The following is a 21,087-nucleotide window of genomic DNA, read 5'->3' on the forward strand; positions in this document are numbered from 1 at the left end:
GCAGCAAAATGAGCCTTTGGTTCCTGATGACCAGGAGATGGGAGATCCGATTGATGCTCCAGTTGATGATGATGCTGATAATCAACCTGAGTTACCTGAAGATCCACCAGGTTTCCATCCTAGGAGGTCTACTAGAGAGCGACGACCTTCAACGAGGTATCCTTCTAGTGAGTATGTAACATTTACTGATGGATATGTGACCTTGACTGATGGGGGAGAACCTGAATGTTATGAGGAAGCTATGGAAGGTGACGACAATAAGAAATGGTTTGATGCAATGCAAGATGAAATGAAATCCTTGCATGATAATCAAACATTTGAGCTTGTGAAGTTGCCAAAAGGGAAGAAAGCTTTGCAGAACAGGTGAGTTTATAGGTTGAAGCATGAAGAAAATTCTCAATATCCAAGGTACAAGGCTAGATTGGTAGTCAAGGGCTACAGGCAGAAAAAGGGAGTTGACTATAATGAAATCTTTTCATCGGTTGTGAGAAGATCTTCTATTAGGACTGTTTTGAGTTTGGCTGCAAGTCTTGATTTAGAGATAGAGCAGATGAATGTGAAAACTTCTTTCCTTCATGGTGATCTTAAGGATGAAATTTACATGGAACAACCTGAAGGTTTCAAGGTAAAAGGCAAAGAGGATCACGTTTGCAAGCTGAAGAAGAGCTTGTATGGCTTGAAGCAAGCTCCAAGACAATGGTACAAGAAGTTCGAGTCTGTTATGGCAGAACAAGGCTGCAAGAAGACTACTTCTGATCATTGTGTATTTGTTAAACAATTTGCTAGTAATGATTTTATTATCCTTTTGATATATGTTGATGACATGCTTATTGTTGGTCAGAATGCTTCTAGGATTGATATGTTGAAGAAGCAACTTACAATGTCATTTGCAATGAAGGACCTTGGGCCAGCAAAGGAGATTCTTGGCATAAGAATCGAGCGTGATAGAAAGGAGAAGAAACTTTGGTTGTCACAAGAGAAATGCATAGAGACAATGTTGCACAGGTTTCAAATGGAGAAAGCAAAGGCCGTTAGTACTCCTCTTGCTACACACTTCAAATTGAGTTGCAAGCAAAGTCCATCAAGTGATGAAGAGAAGAAAGACATGGAAAAAGTTCCATATGCATCAGCCGTGGGTAGTTTAATGTATGCTATGGTGTGCACAAGACCGGATATAGCTCATGCTGTTGGTTGTGTTAGCCGTTTTGTTTCAAACCCAGGAAGAGAGCATTGGAATGTTATAAAATGGATAATGAGATATCTTCGTGGTACTTCTAACATGAAGTTGTGTTATGGAAGTGATAAGCCTATTCTAGTTGGTTACACTGACTCAGATATGGCAGGAGATATTGACTCTAGAAGATCCATTTCAGGCTTCTTGGTCAACTTTGCGGGTGGAGCTGTGTCTTGGCAATCAAGATTGCAAAAATGTGTTGCTTTGTCTACTACGGAGGCCAAGTTTATTGCCATTACCGAAGCGTGCAAGGAGATGCTTTGGATGAAGAAATTCTTGAAGGAACTCGGGTCTACTCAAGAGAGGTATGTGTTGTTTTGTGATAGTTAAAGTGCTATACATCTTGGTAAAAATTCTACTTTTCATTCTCGGTCCAAACATATTGATGTGAGGTATCATTGGATACGTGATGTTTTGGATGCTGAGTTGTTGGAATTTGAAAAGGTTCATACTGATGAGAATGGTTCTGATATGATGACCAAGGTATTACCAAGATGGAAGTTTGAAGTTTGTTGCTTAATCGTCGGATTGGCGGTTACCTCCACATAGTCGTGAGGGGGAGATTTGTTGGGTTTTTTGACTCCCTTCCTATGTGAAGAAAAAGCCCAAATGCTAGTATCCAAGCCCATGAATAGTTGAAGTGGCTGAGGTGAGTTAGGGTTGAGTGAGAGAGGTCTCATTTGTAAGGAGAACACCAAACACTAGAGAGAAGAGAAGAGAGAAAGTTATTTTCGCACATACACAAATCTGTCTCTGTAAATTGGTCACTGCAGATTCGTTAACCGTTGGATCGAGCTCAAATTTGGACAGTGTGTTCTACACATCTGGTTCTTTGATTTCACCGTTCGGATCTTTAATTTGACATCTGTAGCTGGAGATATTGGCCACGCACAGTAGCTCTGTTTTTGTGGTATTTTCATCTTCTTGTTCTTGTTTTGTAAGCTTTGAAGCTTAGGTTGTTTCGCTTGTTGTATGCACGTTTTGTGCAGTAATTTGTGACTCTCTTGTACCCTATTTTTCATCATAGTGAAGCTATATCCTGGTCTTGGTGACTCGTGGTTTTTACTTCTCTCATTGAGGAGGTTTTCCACGTTAAAAATCTTGGTATGTTAGCTTGTTTCTAATTTCTGGTTTATGTGATTTTTTCGCTACTATTGGGTATTATTGTGCTGGTGTTAATATTTGTTGTGAGTGAATATTGTTGCTCCTCTGATTCTTGCAAGTAGGGAATTATGTGTTTTATTCCTATCAAGTGCCATAGAGTTTGTTCATCCGTAGATCCAAAACTTCAAGATATGATAAGTTGGAAAGGCATTGTGGAATTGTTCCTGTGAAATAGTTGTTGGACAAGTCGACAACCTCGAGAGAACTTATATTGCATAAGATGGATGAAATCTCATTGGTCATCAAGTTAGAACTAAGATCAAGGTATTGCAGGCCATGCCATGAGAATTTTTCTATTGATGTCAATTGGTTTGTTGAGAGGTTCAAATGATATAAAGAATCCAAATCATGTATCCATTTGGGCACTTTACCTTGGAGCTTGTTATTGGATAAATCAAGTATGAGCAACCTCGGAAATTTTCCTGAGAACTTTGGAAAGTCAAGCATGGTGTTGGAAGATAAGTGCAACATTTCCAAATTGGAGAAAGTGTAATTGGCATTGACATCAGATTTTAGTGATATTGATTCATAGCCTGAAAGAGTAAGAGAACTCAAGTTCTGAAGTTTGGAGAAGAGTGAAAATTTGACAAAACCACCATGGTTATCTGATGACAAACACAATTCAGTGAGGTTCACAAGGTCGAAAATCGACTTTTGAATATCTCCATGAATTTTGTTGCCGCATAAATTTAAGTACAGCAAGGAATAAGATGAGATTTCACTTAGATTTCCTGTGAATTGGTTACTTGAAAGGTTTAAATGTTTCAAAAGCGGCAAAGATAAACACCAAGAAGGAATTGTCCCATTTAACAAGTTGTCATCCAGATATAATTCAGTCAGATTTGAAAAACCTGCTATTTGATTAGGTAAGGGCCCTTCAAATTTATTAGAAGAAAAATCCAAGATGGAAAGTTGAGTCAATGTAAACAATGAGAATGGCAACTTTCCCTGTATTTTGTTTTTCCCAAGATTGAGAGTTTGCAGTTTATTTAGCCCACCAAATATATCTGGAAGTTGACCACTTAGTTCATTGTAAGAAAGATCCAAGACAACAAGATCTTGAAGCTTCCAAAGAGATGAAGGGATTGAACCAGAGTTCATTGGATGAAAGGTCTAAATGAGTGAGAAGCTCTAGCTTTGAGAAAGATGCTGGGACTGCACCGGTTAGATTATTGTTTGAAAGATCCAAGTAAGTGAGATGTTGAAGGTTTGAAAATGAGGATAGGATCGAGCCGAAGATACTATTAGATGAAAGGTCCAAGTGAGTGAGATGTTGAAGGTTTGAAAGTGAAGAGGGAATTGAACCATTAAGGCCACATTCAAACAAAGTCAAAGAAGTGAGATATGTGAGATTAGAGAAAGATGAAGGGATCATTGATCCTTGGAACTCACAAAATGAAAGATCCAAAATACTAACAGAAGCATTGCAATTCAATCTAGAAACATGGACTTGAAGGTATGTGTTTCCATATAGATGTAGCTCTTTAAGATTGGGCAAACAAAGAATATCACTTGTCAAATATCCCGTTATATTTGTGTTACTAAGACCAAGAGTAACCGAAGAGAAAGACCAATTGGTGATTAAAGACAAAGAACTTAGACGAATTGATGACATATCTGTATAATCTAGAAAGATCTCTGCATTTCGCAGCAGCCTCTTCCAAGTGGTTTCTGTCCACTTTAGATTTAAGTTACCTGAGAGATCTAATGAGACTAATTTGGAAAGATATGAGATTTTAGAAGGAATATCACCTTCAAAAGAACACCAAGACAAGTTCAAGTGTGTAAGATTCACAAACCCGCCAAACTGAGATGGTAATAGAGGACCATAGAAACTATTGTGAGCAAGGTTGATCTTTTGGAGATGAGTAAGATGGAAAAGACTACTTGTAGAATTGTTTTTACCTTCAAGCCCATGCCAGCTGAGGTCGAGACCAATCACGTGACCAGACGTGGATTCACACGTGACAGCAGGCCACGAACAGCAATCTGTTCCATTTTCCCATCCATCAACTTTTAGCGAGTTCTTGAGTTGAAGCAAGGCAGAGTTTTGGTCAGGATGGCATAAAGGCAGAGACAAAGACGAAGACGAAGAGAAAGAAGTGAAGAACATATGTAGACACAAAATGATTTGAAATTGCAGCAACAAAAGAGACCCCATGGCCTGATATTGATTTGGTTCAACAGAAACTGGTTTACTTGGGACTGAAAACAGAGGCAAGAATGATAGAATGGAAAATAACAAGCAACTAATGAGGATTTATAGCCAACTAAGATGCAATGCAATCCAATTAACTAATCTTAAGTACATCATTTCTACTCTAAACTAAAACACACATGAACATTTTTTAATATTGGTTATGTTAACAATTTATATATGATCATAGTTTTACCGCTGCAACAGCTAGCTCTGCAATATGAACACCAAATAGTTGTTGGATTTGGATACCAAAAAGTAAAACGACAAAGAAATAATAATAACATAAGACTATATTATATAGCAACCTAGGCGGGGGATCCACAGTTCCACACGGAAACAAAGACCTTTTTTTTTAAAGGAAGCTAAACTTTGACTCAATGTCTCAATGAGCATTTTGTTATTCATATTAAAATATTGATATTCAAGCACGTTTTGTTCTCTCTATTCAATATAGTTCTAGTGATAGTTTTAGATACTTTGCTATATTTTAGTTGCACCATTTTGGGATGTTAAGATTAACTCATTTTTTTTAATACTAATATGAAAAGTGATATACTCCACCGTTTATCCGAAATTATTTAATATATAAAATTTTTGTCAAAAAAAAAGTTCTTGATTAGCGGATTAAAAAAAAAGAAAACTTTTCATAAATAAATTCGATGGGTAAGTTTGCACATGAAACTAATTCATGAAAATTTTCACCTGAGTTTTCTTTTGGTGGTACATTGACATTAAATGTGCAAACAAATGATAAAGGAGTTAAGTAGAAGATCAATCCCTCATTATGATGATGATCATCACACCCATGATTTCAAAACTTGCAAAAAGGGCTAATCTCAATTGAGTTACAAGGCTTATTGGTGTAAACACCCCCCATTCTCTTTTGAACAAAATTATGAATGTGTTCACATTATTGATTCTCATTTTCAATATGTACCTTCCCATCTTACATGGTGTTGCAAAAATGGCACCAAAACATGCCAAATAGATCTAAAGAAGAACAAAAAATGAAAAGAGTGAACCTTAATCTCTGTCAGAATTTTCCTGATCATCTATATAGTCGCTAGAAATCTCGTGCTGCGGTCTCTTCGCAAATGCATCTCCATCGTAGTCTGCATCGTCCGAGTCCTCACCATTATTCCATTTTCTCTTCACAATTTTAGGGACAAAGTGAGTTACTTCTTTGGCCTCCAACATCTCATCCTCACCATTTATCCTTTCGAACCGAACAGCGCTCACTTTTCTGGCATTTCCAGCTAGTATCTGCAGCAAAATACAAAAATAGTTGCAAAATAAACCTACCGGGTGAAAAAAAATTACTATAGTTTTGCAGTATCATTTAACTTGCTTATTTCCACACACTCTAAATTCAATAAACACAAGCTAAGATTTTGAGTGAGAATCTTCAGGCAGCAACAAATTGATTACCTCGAGTTTAAAAATCTGGTTCTCTTTTGAGTCCTGGTTGTCAGACTTGGTCTCCTCGTTATCATCATCTTCATCTTCTCGTTCAAGAGACACTGTCCTTGCCAAGAGGCTGTTTTGCCGCCAAGTGCAACATTGTGTTCTCCTTATAATCTGTTGCCAGCACCATGTTCTCCCAAACTTTTGGTTTCGAAGTCGATATTATCTTCCTCAATTTCTCAATGACAAGGGGTTGCTTATTTATCACTGCTACCAGTAACACGTTTCGCTTCCTTAAGTTGGGGTTGTAGATGGCACTTGGTATCCTGGATTGAATCTCTTCCACCAATTCAACTATGCCGTACTTTGCTGCCACCAAGAACGGTGTCATTTTCTCCTCGTCGTTGTCATCATGATGTTCATGGGCCACCATTTCCCTATTAATGGTGGCATGAGAATGTCAAGATAAACAGGCTGCAAAACAAGGAAAGAAGCATTTCGTATGGAAATTCATTAGACACAAAAGAATGCAAGAAAAATAATTCAAGAGAAAAAGAGAAAAAGAAACTTCTATGTAGGGAAGGTTGCTTACCCTTCCATGGGAAGCTATTAAAAATAACATACCTGATTCAGCTCCCCACCAACAGCTTCAGCTAGAGTTCCAATGGCATCATATACAACTTATAACACGTGAAGCAATCACTGGAACTTGAGAGAAAGGATAGGAGTCATCTAAAGAAGAAATACAAACAAATCATGAAATGCAAAATGCAAGTAATGCCACATGGATCAGATAAAGCTACCACATGTAAAAAAACTATGGTAATTATATGGATTCAATCAGCAAAATATAGGAAAATCAACAAACCCTGATGAAGCAATATGCAAAATATAAAATCAAAAAGCAAACTCTAACGAAGGAAGAAATAGAAATTACAAAAATTAAAAACCATAAAAATCAGAATTAGCACCCCCCCCCCCCAAAAAAAAAAAAAGAAACATATTAGAACAGCAAAAAATCCACCAAAAGAAAGAGTACAATTCCAACAGCAACTGCCAAGAAGCTTGTGTACCTAAGATAAAACATATTGTCTAACAAAATTCGAACCATAATGCAAAGATTTCTTAGATCAATGTTAACAAAACAAAGCAAAGGCATTTTACACGTTTCTAGTTAATCCCACCAATAATTATATCAATGACAATTTTAACTCAAACAACAAGCTAACAAACAGTAAAAAATTATAACTCAAATCATGTAATGTATGCAGCACCAATAAGATAAACACTAACCAGTTGCCTCAATTCTTCAGCATGAGCTATAAGTTAAATCAATCATGATTCAATGTGCTCTTTAGAGTTCAACCACAGACGAAAATATATTGTTGCCTACAGAGACATCGAATCGAAATTGAAATTGACATTCAAGTGACAATGAAATGAAAGTTGAAGAGTGAGAGGTTAGGAGTACGGACAGGAAGTAATCGTAGAAGCCGAAAGTGAGGACAAAAGCACGGCAAGTCCTAGCAGCGGCGGCGGCTTCAATCGACCCCAGGAGCGACGACAGTGCACGGCGGAACAGCCTCCTTCTCTCTTGCGTCGCGTCTTCGTCCTCTCTCTCCATCTCGTTTGCGAATCGTCTCTCTCTCCTCCGGGCTCCCTGCTCCACGACGGCGATGGCGGCGGCTGCAGCGGAGTTGCGGCGGTGACCCCTTCTCACTCTCTGTTCTCTCGCTAGCGCCCTCTCATCAACGTCTCCCTCCTCTCCTCCCTCTGGTTCACACTTTCTCTCGGATCTGGGGGGGTGTGTGTGTGTGTGAAAGGGAGCGTGGTGGCAGCGGTGAGTGATGGTGAGTGAGTGTGAGTGTGGGTGTGTTAAGGTTAGGGTTTTGAACAATTCGAAGATGAATTGCGAAGGCAAGGGGCAAAACCTTTCTCTGATATGATATTTTGATGGCCAAAGGGGGGAAAGGGGAAAAAGTAAACTGAGAAAAATTAATTTGTTCTTTTTAAAAAAAAAACAGCTCAGACTCCCTCTAAAACCTCAAAGGCAAAAATCCAAAACCCTGATTACCCGCCCCGCACCCATTCTCCTTCTTCCTCTCTCTCCGAAATGGCTTCCGCAGCCTCTCCAAGAATACCCACCGAGACGGTGAAGAACGCCGTGGAGGCTCTCCTGAAGTGGCGAGATTCCAATTCCGAGTCTCACAAATCCAAACTCTTCGACGCCGACGAAGAATTCGTTTACTTAGTCGTCACTCTGAAAACCATCCCTCACAAATCCCGCGTTAACCCTTACAAGGTCCCTTTACCCCACTCTCTCCTCTCTCCCTTCAACGAAACTTGCCTCATCATCGACGACAGGTCCAAATCCAAACTCACTAAACAAGAAGCTCAAAAGAAGATCAAGGCCGATAACGTCGCCGTTTCCAAGGTCCTCAGGTTGTCGAAGCTGGCCTCCGATTACCGCCCTTTTGAGGCGAAGCGGAAGCTCTGTGATTCATATGATCTTTTTTTCGCTGATAAGAGAGTGGTGCCTTTGATGCCCAGGCTGTTGGGGAAGAAATTCTTTAAGAAGAAGAAGGTGCCGGTGCAGGTGGACTTGACTAAGAAGAATTGGAAGGAGCAGGTGGATAAGGCGTGTTCGTCGGCGCTTCTGTTTCTTGGAACGGGGACTTGTTGTGTTGTGAAGGTTGCCAAGGTTTCCATGGAGAGCGAGCAGATTGTTGAGAATATGATGGCTGCCATTGAGGGGGTTGTTGAGGTTGTGCCGAAGAAGTGGGCGAATGTGAGGTCCTTGCATGTTAAGCTTTACGAGTCGCTGGCGCTGCCTGTTTTCCAGGCTGTTCCGGAGGTGAAGTTGAGGATTGAGGGAAGTAAGGTTGAGGAGGCGGAGAAAGAGAAGCAGACGATGGAGGAGGAGGAAGAGGGCGAAGACCATAGTGGCGCGAAGGCGGTGAAGAAGAAAAAGGGGAGGATTCATGAAGTTAGATACATGGATAGTGAAGTTGGTGAGGATAATGTTGAAGATTTGGCAGGTAGTGAGGATGATGGTGGTGGTGTTGTTATGGAGGAAGATTTAAAGGACGCTGGAAAAGGTAGTGGAGAATTGGCGAATAAGAAGAGGAAGAAAGGGGCATTGAGTGAGTTGAGCAGTGTCAAAGAATTGAAAAAATCTGTTAAGAGAAGTGGTAAACAGGTTGAGGATGGAGATTCAGGAAAGAAGGGGAAGAATATCAAGAAGAAACTATCTCTATTGAAGTCAGAAGAAGCTGATTTGAAAAAGAAAGTGAGGGCCAAGAAAAGTAAGAAGGCTGCTTAAGGTTATTGTTAGGATTTACTGTTAGATTTCACTGCTTGATTTAACTCTTGGTGGCTGCCATGTGTTGTTTTCATTTGTTGAGTCCTCTGGCAGATTTTGTATCAAGCATAATTTGTTTTGTTATTCTTTTTGCGTTCTGTTTTGATCATTTTATAACTTGCTATTGCTACTATCCAATATTCCTATAATTGAGCTTTAGATTGATTTGCAAAAACTGCTTCTTACTTTGCTTTTTTCTTCAACTTCTCATCACTATAATACATCTGTTTTTATAACAATAATCTTCTCTGTTTTGAGTCTTGATGGCCAAGTTTAAATTAAAACAGAGAAATAGATTTCTTAAGATATTGACAAATGTGTGCTTGGTTAGAAGTTGGAACACTTAACCAGTAGAATGAAGCAAAATCAATGAGTGTTGTTAGATATGCATGAAAAAAAAGAAAAATATCATAATTTACTTGCAGCATCATATATATGTAACAATATACTTACAAATATAAAAAGACATAAACAGAAACAACCAAATTAAAGCCTCAAACGAAATATAAAAAGACACAGCAGCATAACATACAAACTTAATTATTGCACATTTATGTTACAACAAAAACCTGAAACAGATTTCTCATGCAGAAGTTGTGGCCACTAAGTTGTTCTTGCACGCCGGTTTCCACGGCTCCTCCTTTTAATTCTTTTGCCTCCAAAGATGATCACAAGCCATTGAGGTTTTCCAATTGAGAAAACACAGCATCCCAAGCCAATTCCAAATACCATTCCACATGCATATCCTATTGCCACTGGTTTCCAACCAAATCCAAACTTGTCTTCAGCCTCAGAAGATGGATATTGCTGTTGAGGGACATTTTTGTTGCATTGAATTGACAATGGAAATCCACACAGCCCCATGTTTTCCTCATAGGAATCGTTTGACCATCACCATCTTCCTCTGACCAAAACCCCAAAGTTACACACTTTCCCTCACTACCCAACGATCCTTCCTCCTCTTCAGGTCCAATTCGCACCACCGAGAACGTTCCTTCTGGTGCGAAGAGCCACGCCGAAGCGCTATGTGCATTGTGCAAGAGCATGAATGGGAAAGCATTGAGGGATTACATTGGGGAGAATATGAGGGACAAGGCTGTGATCAAGGCTGAGCTTAGGACTGCGTTGAAGCTTGCACCTGATCCTGCTGATATGGTTCTGGCTTCCATGGATGGGATTTTTGGTGGTGAAGTTGCGGCTAGGTATACTTTGGAAATGAAGAAAATGAAGAGGAGTTGCAATGTGTTGTTCCAGCAGCTGAGGGCTGTGGGTCCCAATCTGAGTGACAAAGTGAAGAAGAAGGCGAAGAAGATTGCTGATGATTGGAAAGGAAGCTTGGTGAGTGAGAATGGTGCTGGTGGTGATGCAGTGGGCGCAATGGCTTTCTTGCATTTTGCGGCTGCTTATAGTTTGCTTCCTGAGCTGACACTGAATGAGCTTGCCACTTTCTCGGCTATGGCTGCTGCTAATGATGAGCTCCCTGAGCTGTACCAGATCATTGGTTTGACCGAGAAGGTTCCCGGTGAGGTTTTATTCGAGCTTCCGATGGCTTTTTATTGTGTTTTGTTTCCATTTTTCGCTTTAAACTAGTGGTATACTATGTTGCATATATGGTACCATAGGTATATTCTGAAATTTATGAAAAAGTTATTGACAATATAAGAAGTATAAAATGTTAGTATTTGATGCATATGCACATACGATATGCATAGTTGAACAAAAATCAAGTTTTTGGGCATCATAGGTTGTGGAACACGTTAGATTTTCAGTAGTTGCAGTAATACTAACTGTGTATGTCATTGTTTCCTTTAGCTTTTGGAAAATGGATGTGAGCTTGTAATTTGAGATGGTAACAGGACTGATATTGGATTTCCAATGTCACCATTTTGGTGGTTTTTAATGTGGAAGACACTGTGTATGTGTGTTTTGCAGCTCTTGTTCAGAAGCTTATAGATAAGGGCAAACATATTCTGGCTGTGAAGTATGTTTTTGAGTTTAACCTTACTGATAAGATACAACCGGTTCCCATATTGGAAGCTTATCTCAGTGAGTCTCAAAAACTTGCTCGAAGACTTTCTGAGGAAGGGAAGTCAATGGTATGTGTGCCTCATCCTTGATTGATTGTGTTGCATGGTGCATGGTGTCGGTTCTTATTACACTTATTATGGTGTTTTTACAGGGTGAGATCACAGCTAGAGAAATCCACGCGCTGAAATCAGTAATCAAGGTTATCGAGAATCATAACCTTGATGCTGAATATCCCCGTGCAGGCCTTGAACAGCGTATAGAGCAATTGAAGAAGCAGAAGCCAAATGTAAAGCATTCCACACCAGCTTTTGCTAGAAAGCCTCCCCAGCACAAGCAGCAACATAGTGGAAACAAGCGTCCTCAAATGTCTGCTCCAGCTGGGCCAGCAGCAGTCCTGAATAATGTCAACAGTGCTGGTTCAACCATCCATCAGTACCAACAACCTCACTTCCATTCAACAGGTTTGTTGCCAGAAAATTCAAATCCATACATGAGAGCCACGCCTTATGGCATGGTGGCCCCAGCCCCAAGCATCTCACCTTACCAAGGTGCTTCAACTGGGCCTTATGGTCTTGCTGGTGTCCCAATGGGTCCCAGTGTGAACCCTGGTCAAAGTGGTTCTCATCTGAATTCTTCCGAGCCACATGTACCATCTGGTTATTATGATGGTACTGCCTCTGCCTATGGTGGTTATGGTCTGCAACATTATTACCAACCATCTTATCCCCAGTAGACCAAGAGCTTTCTTTTTGGTATTATAGTTTCTCGGTGACTTGTTTTGCTGGAATTTGGTTATGATAGCGTTGCTTGCTTTGTTGACCTCCGTGGTCATCGGACAAGAACTAGATACAGTAATTAAGACTTGCAAGGGAATGTTTAGTTTCACAATTTTTATTCCTTATAACATTTTACGTCTACAGTTTTCCTTTTAGGTTAAATTTTGAATTATGGTCTTTAGACTTCTCGGTGGTTGCATTTTTCCACTCCCTAGCTTGCTTTTTCTTTTTTCGGCTAAGAAATGGTTTGGAAAATAAAAGCCTCTCAAATAGAAAGTTTCCTTAGTTGTAGCTTTCCTTGCGAATCCCTGAATTAGGGTTTTACTTAGTATGCTTGGGATTATAATGATTTTAAGGAAAATATTCACTTTGTTTTAACAATCTTCCTTATTAAGCTTTTAGATCATGCATTACTTCAAGCAAAATTAAATTAATTTAAATCACAAGCCAAATACAACTTCATTCTTATTCTATATTTTGAAATTTGACCTAACTAAGGGCTTTTGATATTGAGGAGTGCTTATGGTTTTCACTTCACTACGAAAACCACATGTATGTATAGATTATGTCTTGCAGTAATCTGTTGACAACTTTGACATATAATACATGATTTATGTACTCATTGGTCTTGTGCCACTGGCAGAACCAATTCAAATTGAGTAACTTCTAGCTTTTGTAGATGTAGGATTAGGATGTAAATGAATTGATGTTCAATGTTATCAAGCTAGTAGCATTTGGTTGAACTATGTTGTCTATGCTTTGGTCTATAATAGACTAATAGTTGAGGCCTTGTTTTTTCTAGATAGCAGCCCAAATTGTAATATGTTTGGGTTACCATCAATCACATATTTTTGGATTTAAACCTTGGGCTGCCCTCCTTGATGCTGTCTTGAGTCAGTCTATAGAGTTGAGGATAGTCATAATAGACAATAAAAAATTGGGTAAATTACACTAACCCGTGAGGTGTAGTATAATTATACTCACTCCCCCTCTAGTTGCTCAATATGAAATAAGATAACATTTTGTTTCTAAATTGTTCAATAGCCTTTTAGATATCACAAAGGTGTCATTACCAAGCATGTGTTTTGAGCATAATGAATCTAATTGAACAAGAGTTGGCTCACTTGGCTATGGTCCATCCATGGCAAATACATGGCTCGAGTTCAATGACACTTTTGGTATTGGAAGCTTCTTGCAGGATTGCCCTGAATTTGGACCGAGACCATGCCTTCTTATCCTTTTTCAGTAATAAAAATAAGTAATAAATAATTAAGCTTTAACCAAATGAGATTCTTAACTCTAATATTAAGACTAGCTTTAGGGAGTTGTTATTCCATTATGTTTTTCTGCATACATTTTTCTGTTTTTCATGATATACTGGCATCAAGTCTTACCTTTGCATAGTTAAAAGTTGAAGAAAGATAAAAATGTATGAGAGAAATTTGAAACTGTTGTACCTATATAGTGATCTATTACCCTATGAAAAGATGTGTCTGTATTATTATTATGATGTTGTGTAGATTATTCCTCCTACCTTTCTTCAGAACATTGGTGAATGCTGATCCTTTTTATTTTGTGATGTAACACGTAAGAGACCTCGTTTTCTAACGTGTTTTGGATTATGTTTTATTCCAATTATATGGTTGAGATGTATTCTCAATGCGTTCCATAAAAATTGCATCGTATGTGAGAAAATTTCATTCAGATGAAACTAATTGAATGCTTAACTTTGGTATAGAAAAGTGTTACGGACTGACGGTCCAGCCCAAAAAGCCGCCGGGTCGGGGCACCGCCCCACCCAAGCCCAAGGAGCCCTAATGGATCCCTTTGGGTCGGTTAGCCATAACCGACCCAGAGACCAACCACCTCACAATCACACCACTAACCGGGTCGGAACCCCCAGGGTTGGTACTCGAGTTACCGACCTCCCAGTACGGACGACCCGCATGCGTGGAAAGTGACAGCTCAAACTCTCCACCAATGGGCCAAGCTACCACTAGGCCCACCCAACACGCTATATAAGGGGAAAGGACAGCTCTCCCCCCAATGTACGTCACATCCTTACCTAACTCTGCCACCCTCAGTACGGACTCTGACTTGATCGTCGGAGTGTCCTTGCAGGTGGCCACCCCCTCACTTTGCTCGTTCCCCAACGTTGCCGGTACCCGCTTTGCACTCGCCCGGATCTCTCTCCCTCCTTATCACCATTCATCGACAACCCGATTACCCGAGAACCCCAGGTACCGAACATTGGCGCCGTCTGTGGGAATCCCGACGCAGACATGGAGCGGCACATCACCTCAGAGGAGCTCCGCGAAGGTGGCGGAGCCCGCCTGAGTAGAGCGAGATCGACGGCCCGGAACGCCGAGCACCCGAGGCCGTCCGTTCAGCCCAACCAAATGTATACCCAAACCCCCGAGAGGCGCCGTCCTTTCAGTGGGACAGGAGCCGACAGCGCCAGGATCATGCAAGAACTCAGGCACAGGGTTCAGAACTTGGAGCGGGAGCTGGCGGCAAGGGACCAATCCCAGGGAAACGCCGGCCACTCACACGGCGGCGCTAGCCAGTCCCACGCACGCACCCACTCCCCCTCACATGTACACAACAGCCAAGCAAAAAGCCTAACAAGGCGCGAAGAGACACACACACAAGCGAACTCCAGACCCACCCGAAGCAAGTCGGAAGGCCGTTGGGGGTCCTAGAAAGAGGAGGACCGTAAGAGAGAAAACCCCATCATCATAGGGGCAACCCCTTTTCATCCCTCAATCCTCAAGGTCCGGCTCCCGAGGAACTTCGATAAGCCAACGGACATGAGGTATGATGGGACCAAGGATCCCCAGGAACATGTCACGGCTTTCGAAGCAAGAATGAATCTGGAAGGAGTAGGCGACAAAGTCAGATGCCGGGCATTTCCTGTAACACTAGCCGGCCCGGCAATCCGGTGGTTCAACACTCTCCCACAAGGATCTATCACGACTTTCGCAGACATCTCCCAGAAGTTTCTAGCACGGTTCACGACGCGCATAGCAAAGGCGAAACACCCGATCAACCTGTTAGGGGTCACCCAGAAACCCGGCGAACCAACCAGGAAGTTCTTGGACCGGTTTAATGACGAGTGCCTGGAAATCGACGGCCTCACGGACTCGGTCGCCAGCCTATGCCTAACGAACGGCCTATTGAATGAGGACTTTAGGAAACACCTAACAACCAGGCCTGTATGGACCATGCAAGAAATCCAGAGCATAGCCAAGGAGTACATCAATGACGAAGAGGTCAGCCAGGTTGTGGCGGCCAATAAACGGCAGCCACCCAACCCACCACCTCGGCATACGCACCAGACTGAAAGGTACAAGGAAACTCCTAGAGACAACACCCCAAACAAACTACCCAAGCAACCACGGGTAGGGAGGTTCACGAACTACACGCCACTCACGGCGCCTATAGTAGAGGTCTACCAGCAGATTGCAGACAAAGGAATCCTATCCAGACCAAGACCCCTGAAGGAGAGAACGGGAGGCAACAAAAACCTTTACTGCGATTACCACAAAGGGTTTGGTCACAAGACCCAGGACTGCTTTGACCTCAAAGATGCCTTGAAACAAGCCATCAGGGAGGGGAAACTAAACGAGTTCTCCCGGCTCATTAGGGAGCCGAGGAGACGGGAAAGAGAATGCTCCGAGGAAGACCGAAATCGGGCTGTCAAGCCTAGGCAAGAACCTACAGGGGACGCCAACAACCAGCCTTTGTGGTTAACGTCGTAGTTGGACGAGATAGTCCCCCTAAGTCCAAATCAGCAACAAAGAAAGATTCCCGGGTGCTCTCCATCTCAACAGAGAGCCCCACTACCGGCAGGAAGCCCCCCACCATATCATTTGGCCCAGAAGACAAATGGTTCAATGACCTTCCCGAGAACCCCCCCCCCCCATGGTAGTCACAGCAATGATTGGAACGGGACTGGTCAAGCGCATCCTCGTCGACACGGTTGCCGACTCAAATATCCTATTCAGAAACGTCTTCGACGCCATAGGACTCAAGGAATCCGACCTCTAAAATCACCAACATGGAGTCATGGGACTCGGCGACAATTTTATCAAACCCGACGGGACGATCTCCCTCCCAATTAGCCTAGGAACTGGCGATGCCAGGAGATCGGTTATGGCAGATTTCGTAGTCCTAAGAGACTCCACTGCCTATAACATCATCCTAGGGAGGAAGACCATCAACGAGTTCTCAGCTGTAATATGCACCAAGTTCCTAACAATGAAGTTCATAACGGACAAGGGAACGGTTGGTTCCATAAGGGGAGACCTAGAAACGGCAGTCGCTTGCGACAACGCCAGTCTCTCCTTAAGGAGAGAGTCCAAAAAAGCAGCTGGCGTGTTCCTAGCAGACCTGGACGCCCGAATAGAGGACAAACCAAGACCTGAACCAGAGGGAGACATGGAGAAATTTCAGATAGGAAAGTCGGTAGAGCAATTCACCTTCATTAACAGGAATCTTCCCCATGAACTAAAAAGTCCCCTCATGGAAGTCGTAAGGGCAAATAGCGACCTCTTCGCGTGGACCCCATCCAACATGCCGGGGTTGGACCCCGAAGTCATGTCTCACCGACTGGCCATAAAACCCGGAGCCAAACCGGTAGCCCAGCGAAGAAGGAAGATGTCGCAGGAAAGAGCTGAGGAAGTCGCTAAGCAAACAACAGGGCTGCTAGAAGCAGGGTTCATCAAGGAACTCGAGTACTCGACATGGCTGTCCAACGTTGTCTTGGTCAGGAAAGCCAGTGGGAAATGGAGGATGTGCGTAGACTACTCCGACCTGAACAAAGCATGTCCCAAGGACTATTTTTCCCTCCCCAACATCGACACTCTGGTAGACTCGGCAGCGGGATATCGATTTCTCATCTTCATGGACGCCTATTCCGGATACAACCAAATCCCGATGCACCGACCTGACGAGGACAAAACTGCGTTTATAACCCCAGGGGGCACCTACTGCTACAAAATAATGTCCTTTGGACTAAAGAACGCAGGGGCCACCTACCAGAGATTGATGAGCAGAGTCTTCCATGACCTCATCGGCAAGACGGTGGAGGTATATGTCGACGATATACTCGTAAAAACGGCAGAACTGGGCCAACTGATAAAAGACCTACAGGCCGTCTTTGAGGCACTAAGGAAATACAAAATGCGACTTAATTCCGCTCAAATGCGCATTCGCCATGGAAGCAGGAAAATTTCTAGGATACATGATAACCCAGAGAGGTGTGGAAGCCAACCCGGATAAGTGCGAAGCCGTTCTCAAAATGACAAGTCCTGGGTGCATCAAAGACGTACAACGGTTGACAGGGAGGCTCACAGCCCTATCTCGGTTCCTCGGAGCATCTGCGGAAAGAGCCGCCCCGTTCTTTAACCTAATGAAGAGAGGAATCACCTTTGAATGGACCCAGGAATGCGAAGAGGCATTCGAGCACTTTAAAAGGATACTCTCGGAACCTCCCGTACTTAGCAAACCCGGGAAAGATGAGCCCATATACCTCTACTTGGCCGTGACCACGCAAGCAATGGCCGCAGTACTAGTCAGAGAGGAAGATAAGACCCAACGACCAGTATACTTCATCAGCGAAACACTTCAAGGGGCAGAAACAAGATACACAAAGCTGGAGAAGCTAGCCTATGCCCTACTAATCTCATCAAGAAGGCTAAAACAATATTTCCAAGGACATACAATCATCCTAAGGACCGACCAAGCCATTCGACAAGTCCTCTAGAAACCCGACCTGGCGGGAAGGATGATGGCATGGGCAGTAGAGCTATCCCAATACGACTTGCAGTATGAACCAAGGCAAGCAATCAAAGCCCAAGCCATGGCCGACTTCCTCGTAGAGGTCACAGGGGAAACACCCGACGTACCGAACACACGGTGGAAGCTCCATGTTGACGGAGCATCCAATCAAACGTTCGGAGGAGCTGGAATCATCCTCGAGAACTCGGCTGGTATAGCCTTCAAGCAATCCATCAAGTTTGAATTTCCAGTCTCCAACAACCAAGCCGAGTATGAAGCCTTGATAGGGGGACTGATGCTAGCCAAAGAAATCGGAGCATCAAGATTGGAAGTCAACAGCGACTCCCAAGTCGTCATTTCCCAAGTAAACGGTAGCTATCAGGCCAGGGATGCGCTGCTACAGAAATACTTGAAAAAAGTAAAAGAACTATGCAAAGGCTTCAAGGAAGTAACAATCCAGCATGTTCCTAGAGAAAGGAACACCCAAGCCGACCTCCTCTTCAAGCTCGCAAGCACTAAACCCGGCACGGGGAACAGATCTCTGATTCAAGGGCTGGCAACAGAACCTGCGATCGTCATGTGCGCAACCCAAGCTCCAAACCCGCCCTCGTGGTTAGACCCGATCTCCCGATATCTAGAGCACGCAGAAACACCTCCCAACCAAAAGGAGGCGGAATTTATCAAAAGGGAGGCCCCCAAGTACATGATCATACAGGGACAGCTGTACAAGCGAGGGCTCCACCAACCACTATTAAAATGCCTGCGCTCCGACCAGACAGACTACGTCCTGAGGGAGGTACACGAGGGGTGTTGTGGTCACCATATCGGGGGAAGATCTCTAGCAAGAAAAATCATCAGGGCAGGATACTACTGGCCCACCATGATGTCAGATGCTCAGGAATTCGTAAAGAAATGTAAAAAATGCCAACTTCCACAAAGCGCCTCCAGAGGAACTCAATCTAATGTTGGCCCCCCGACCTTTCGCCTAGTGGGGAGTCGACCTCCTGGGCCCATTTCCCCAGGACCCGGGCAGGTGAAGTACTTAATAGTAGCAATAGATTATTTCACCAAGTGGGTAGAAGCAGAACCACTAGCCAGCATATCCGCAACGAACTGCCAAAAGTTCATGTGGAAACAAGTGGTCACAAGATTCGGGATACCGGAAGCCGTCATATCGGACAACGGGACCCAGTTCACCGACAAGAAGTTCAAAGGATTCTTGGAAGGACTAGGGATCAAGCAAAAGTTCTCCTCAGTCGAACACCCTCAAACCAACGGCCAAGTTGAAGCGGCCAACAAAGTTATCCTAAAGGGGTTGAAAAAACGACTCGAGGGGAAAAAGTGCTCATGGGCAGAAGAACTAGCCCCAGTGCTATGGTCGTACAGGACCACCCCCCAGTCATCCACCGGGGAAACCCTTTTCCGACTCACGTACGGGGTCGACGCTGTCATCCCAGTCGAGATCGGAGAACCGAGTCCAAGGCTGCTCCTCGGTGGGGGCAGCGAGGCCGTTGAAAAAGACCTAGCCGACGAGACGAGGCAAATGGCGCACCTGGCGGAAGCAGCTATCAAGCAAAGAGTGGCCCTCGGATACAATGGCAAAGTACTGAAAAGAAACCTGGAAGAAGGCGACCTGGTCCTACGACGAAACAACATAGGCCCATCGACACCAGGAGAAGGCAAGCTAGCCGCAAATTGGGAAGGACCTTACAGTATAAAAGAAGTCCTCGGCAAAGGGAGCTACAAGCTAGAAAGGTTGAACGGGAACGAAGTACCGACAACATGGAACATGGCGAACCTCAGAAGGTTCTACTCGTAAGAAGGGGCGGCCAACGTGACCCCAACCCCCGTTCCCATGTTCCGCTTTTACGATTTCTTTTATGCTTTATGTGAATACCTACCTTTGTTTAAATTTGTTTATGCATTACAAATTCCTTTGTCTAACAGTATGATAAGTTTATCTTTTGCAAGTTCATATTATCCCAAGTCTCAAATAAAACGCAGCGTGAAACGGTCGACCTAACGGTGACCCGGGACTGATCACCCCGGGAACCATAAGGGACCAAAAAACGGCCCAAAGGAAAGCAAAAACGATAATAAACGAACAAAAGCAAAAAAAGCCACGACGGCCCGAACATACGGAATAAAAAGCAATGACCACGACGGCCCGAATAAAATCCAACAAAAAGCACAAAGAAGTGTTCAAATACGACTAAAAGGCGCCCACCAACGGGCCCAAAATGATGAACATTACAAAATAAATAAAGTTAGATCCTAACAAATCAAAGGATGTCAACAATCTTCCCACCTTCCACAGTCTTCATCGCGCCAATCTGAGAGAGATCAAGGTCGGGAGCCAGCACCGCCACCTGTAGCTTTATCCCCTCATCGGTCAGCTTAACGGCATCACGAGCTCTCCTGGCAAGATCTTTGTTTCTCTTCTTTAGGGGCGCTACCTCCCGAGCAGCCGCCTCCGCCGAACTCTCAGACAACTTCAACTTCTCTTCCAGCTCCTCAACCCTTTTCTTCACGGCTGCAGTCTCACCTCGGGAGGCATTTAGGTCCTTCATTAAAGTCATGTCCCGATCCACCAGTCTATTAATCTCCTTAGCATCCTCCTCAACTTTCTTTTCACAGTCAGACAGCTTGGTTTTTAGAGACTCCTCTCGGGACCGTGAATCCATCAAATCCTTTTGGGAGTTCCTAAGCTTCACCTCCATGGCGTGATAGCTACCCCAAGACAGGTTCAACCTTCTTGGCGATAGCAGCAGCACGGAGGAGACTACGATAGATCCACCTAGCCTGCCCGGAGAGGTCGGCCTCATGGAAATACTCCTCGGTGCCGGGAAGCAATTGAGACTCGATAAAGCCCCCGGCATCGAAGTTCTTCTCCATAACAGGGAGGGCCTTGCCGGTGTCCCGTTTTCTCTTCTTAACATTTCCCACGAGTCTCAGTTCTTCATCACCAAAGTCGTCCTCAAAAATCTCCACCCCCACATCAGAAACTTCCTCAACCTTCTCGGAAGGGACAGCATCTCCCTGGTGAACCGGGCCGGTCTCGGCCGCCCGATCTCTGTTCCCCCCGGTCTCACCAACCTCCTCCTGCCCTTGGCCCGCTGGAGGGTTCGATGGAGAGTCA

The 21,087-nt window shown here is 43.5% G+C and overlaps 4 protein-coding genes and 1 long non-coding RNA gene across 7 annotated transcripts; 4 read left to right on the forward strand and 1 right to left on the reverse strand.

The window, feature by feature from the left end:
- Window positions 1–5,455: 5,455 nt before the first annotated feature.
- Window positions 5,456–7,664, reverse strand: LOC140180875 (uncharacterized). 2 transcript variants are annotated; one of them, XR_011874958.1, is made up of 5 exons: window positions 7,478–7,664; window positions 7,296–7,391; window positions 6,627–6,710; window positions 6,027–6,476; window positions 5,456–5,861 (listed from the first exon to the last, which is right to left on the reverse strand). It is a non-coding gene; the product is annotated as an uncharacterized lncRNA (long non-coding RNA). The 2 variants fall into 2 exon arrangements; XR_011874957.1 differs by having other exon boundaries at window positions 6,627–6,734.
- Window positions 7,665–8,115: 451 nt separating this feature from the next.
- On the forward strand, window positions 8,116–10,102 carry LOC112762524 (uncharacterized). Of its 2 annotated transcripts, none has more exons than XM_072222422.1 (2): window positions 8,116–9,307; window positions 9,955–10,102. In XM_072222422.1, the coding sequence occupies exons 1-2, from the start codon at window positions 8,116–8,118 to the stop codon at window positions 10,008–10,010; spliced, it is 1,248 nt and encodes a 415-aa protein (XP_072078523.1). In that variant the 3' UTR covers window positions 10,011–10,102. The 2 variants fall into 2 exon arrangements, with proteins under 2 accessions (XP_072078523.1, XP_025664173.1); XM_025808388.3 differs by having other exon boundaries at window positions 8,116–9,325; window positions 9,955–10,093.
- A 305-nt stretch (window positions 10,103–10,407) lies between these two features.
- On the forward strand, window positions 10,408–12,352 carry LOC112762523 (FRIGIDA-like protein 1). Its single transcript, XM_025808387.3, has 3 exons — window positions 10,408–10,885; window positions 11,296–11,459; window positions 11,543–12,352. The coding sequence occupies exons 1-3, from the start codon at window positions 10,408–10,410 to the stop codon at window positions 12,122–12,124; spliced, it is 1,224 nt and encodes a 407-aa protein (XP_025664172.1). The 3' UTR covers window positions 12,125–12,352.
- Window positions 12,353–14,977: 2,625 nt separating this feature from the next.
- On the forward strand, window positions 14,978–15,928 carry LOC112762789 (uncharacterized). The gene has a single exon (XM_025808629.1). The coding sequence runs from the start codon at window positions 14,978–14,980 to the stop codon at window positions 15,926–15,928; it is 951 nt and encodes a 316-aa protein (XP_025664414.1).
- Window positions 15,929–17,958: 2,030 nt separating this feature from the next.
- On the forward strand, window positions 17,959–19,767 carry LOC112762790 (uncharacterized). Its single transcript, XM_025808630.1, has 2 exons — window positions 17,959–19,154; window positions 19,335–19,767. The coding sequence occupies exons 1-2, from the start codon at window positions 17,959–17,961 to the stop codon at window positions 19,765–19,767; spliced, it is 1,629 nt and encodes a 542-aa protein (XP_025664415.1).
- Window positions 19,768–21,087: the final 1,320 nt, after the last annotated feature.

Source organism: Arachis hypogaea, chromosome 17 (genome assembly GCF_003086295.3).
Source record: "Arachis hypogaea cultivar Tifrunner chromosome 17, arahy.Tifrunner.gnm2.J5K5, whole genome shotgun sequence".
NCBI classification, from domain to species: Eukaryota; Viridiplantae; Streptophyta; class Magnoliopsida; order Fabales; family Fabaceae; genus Arachis; species Arachis hypogaea.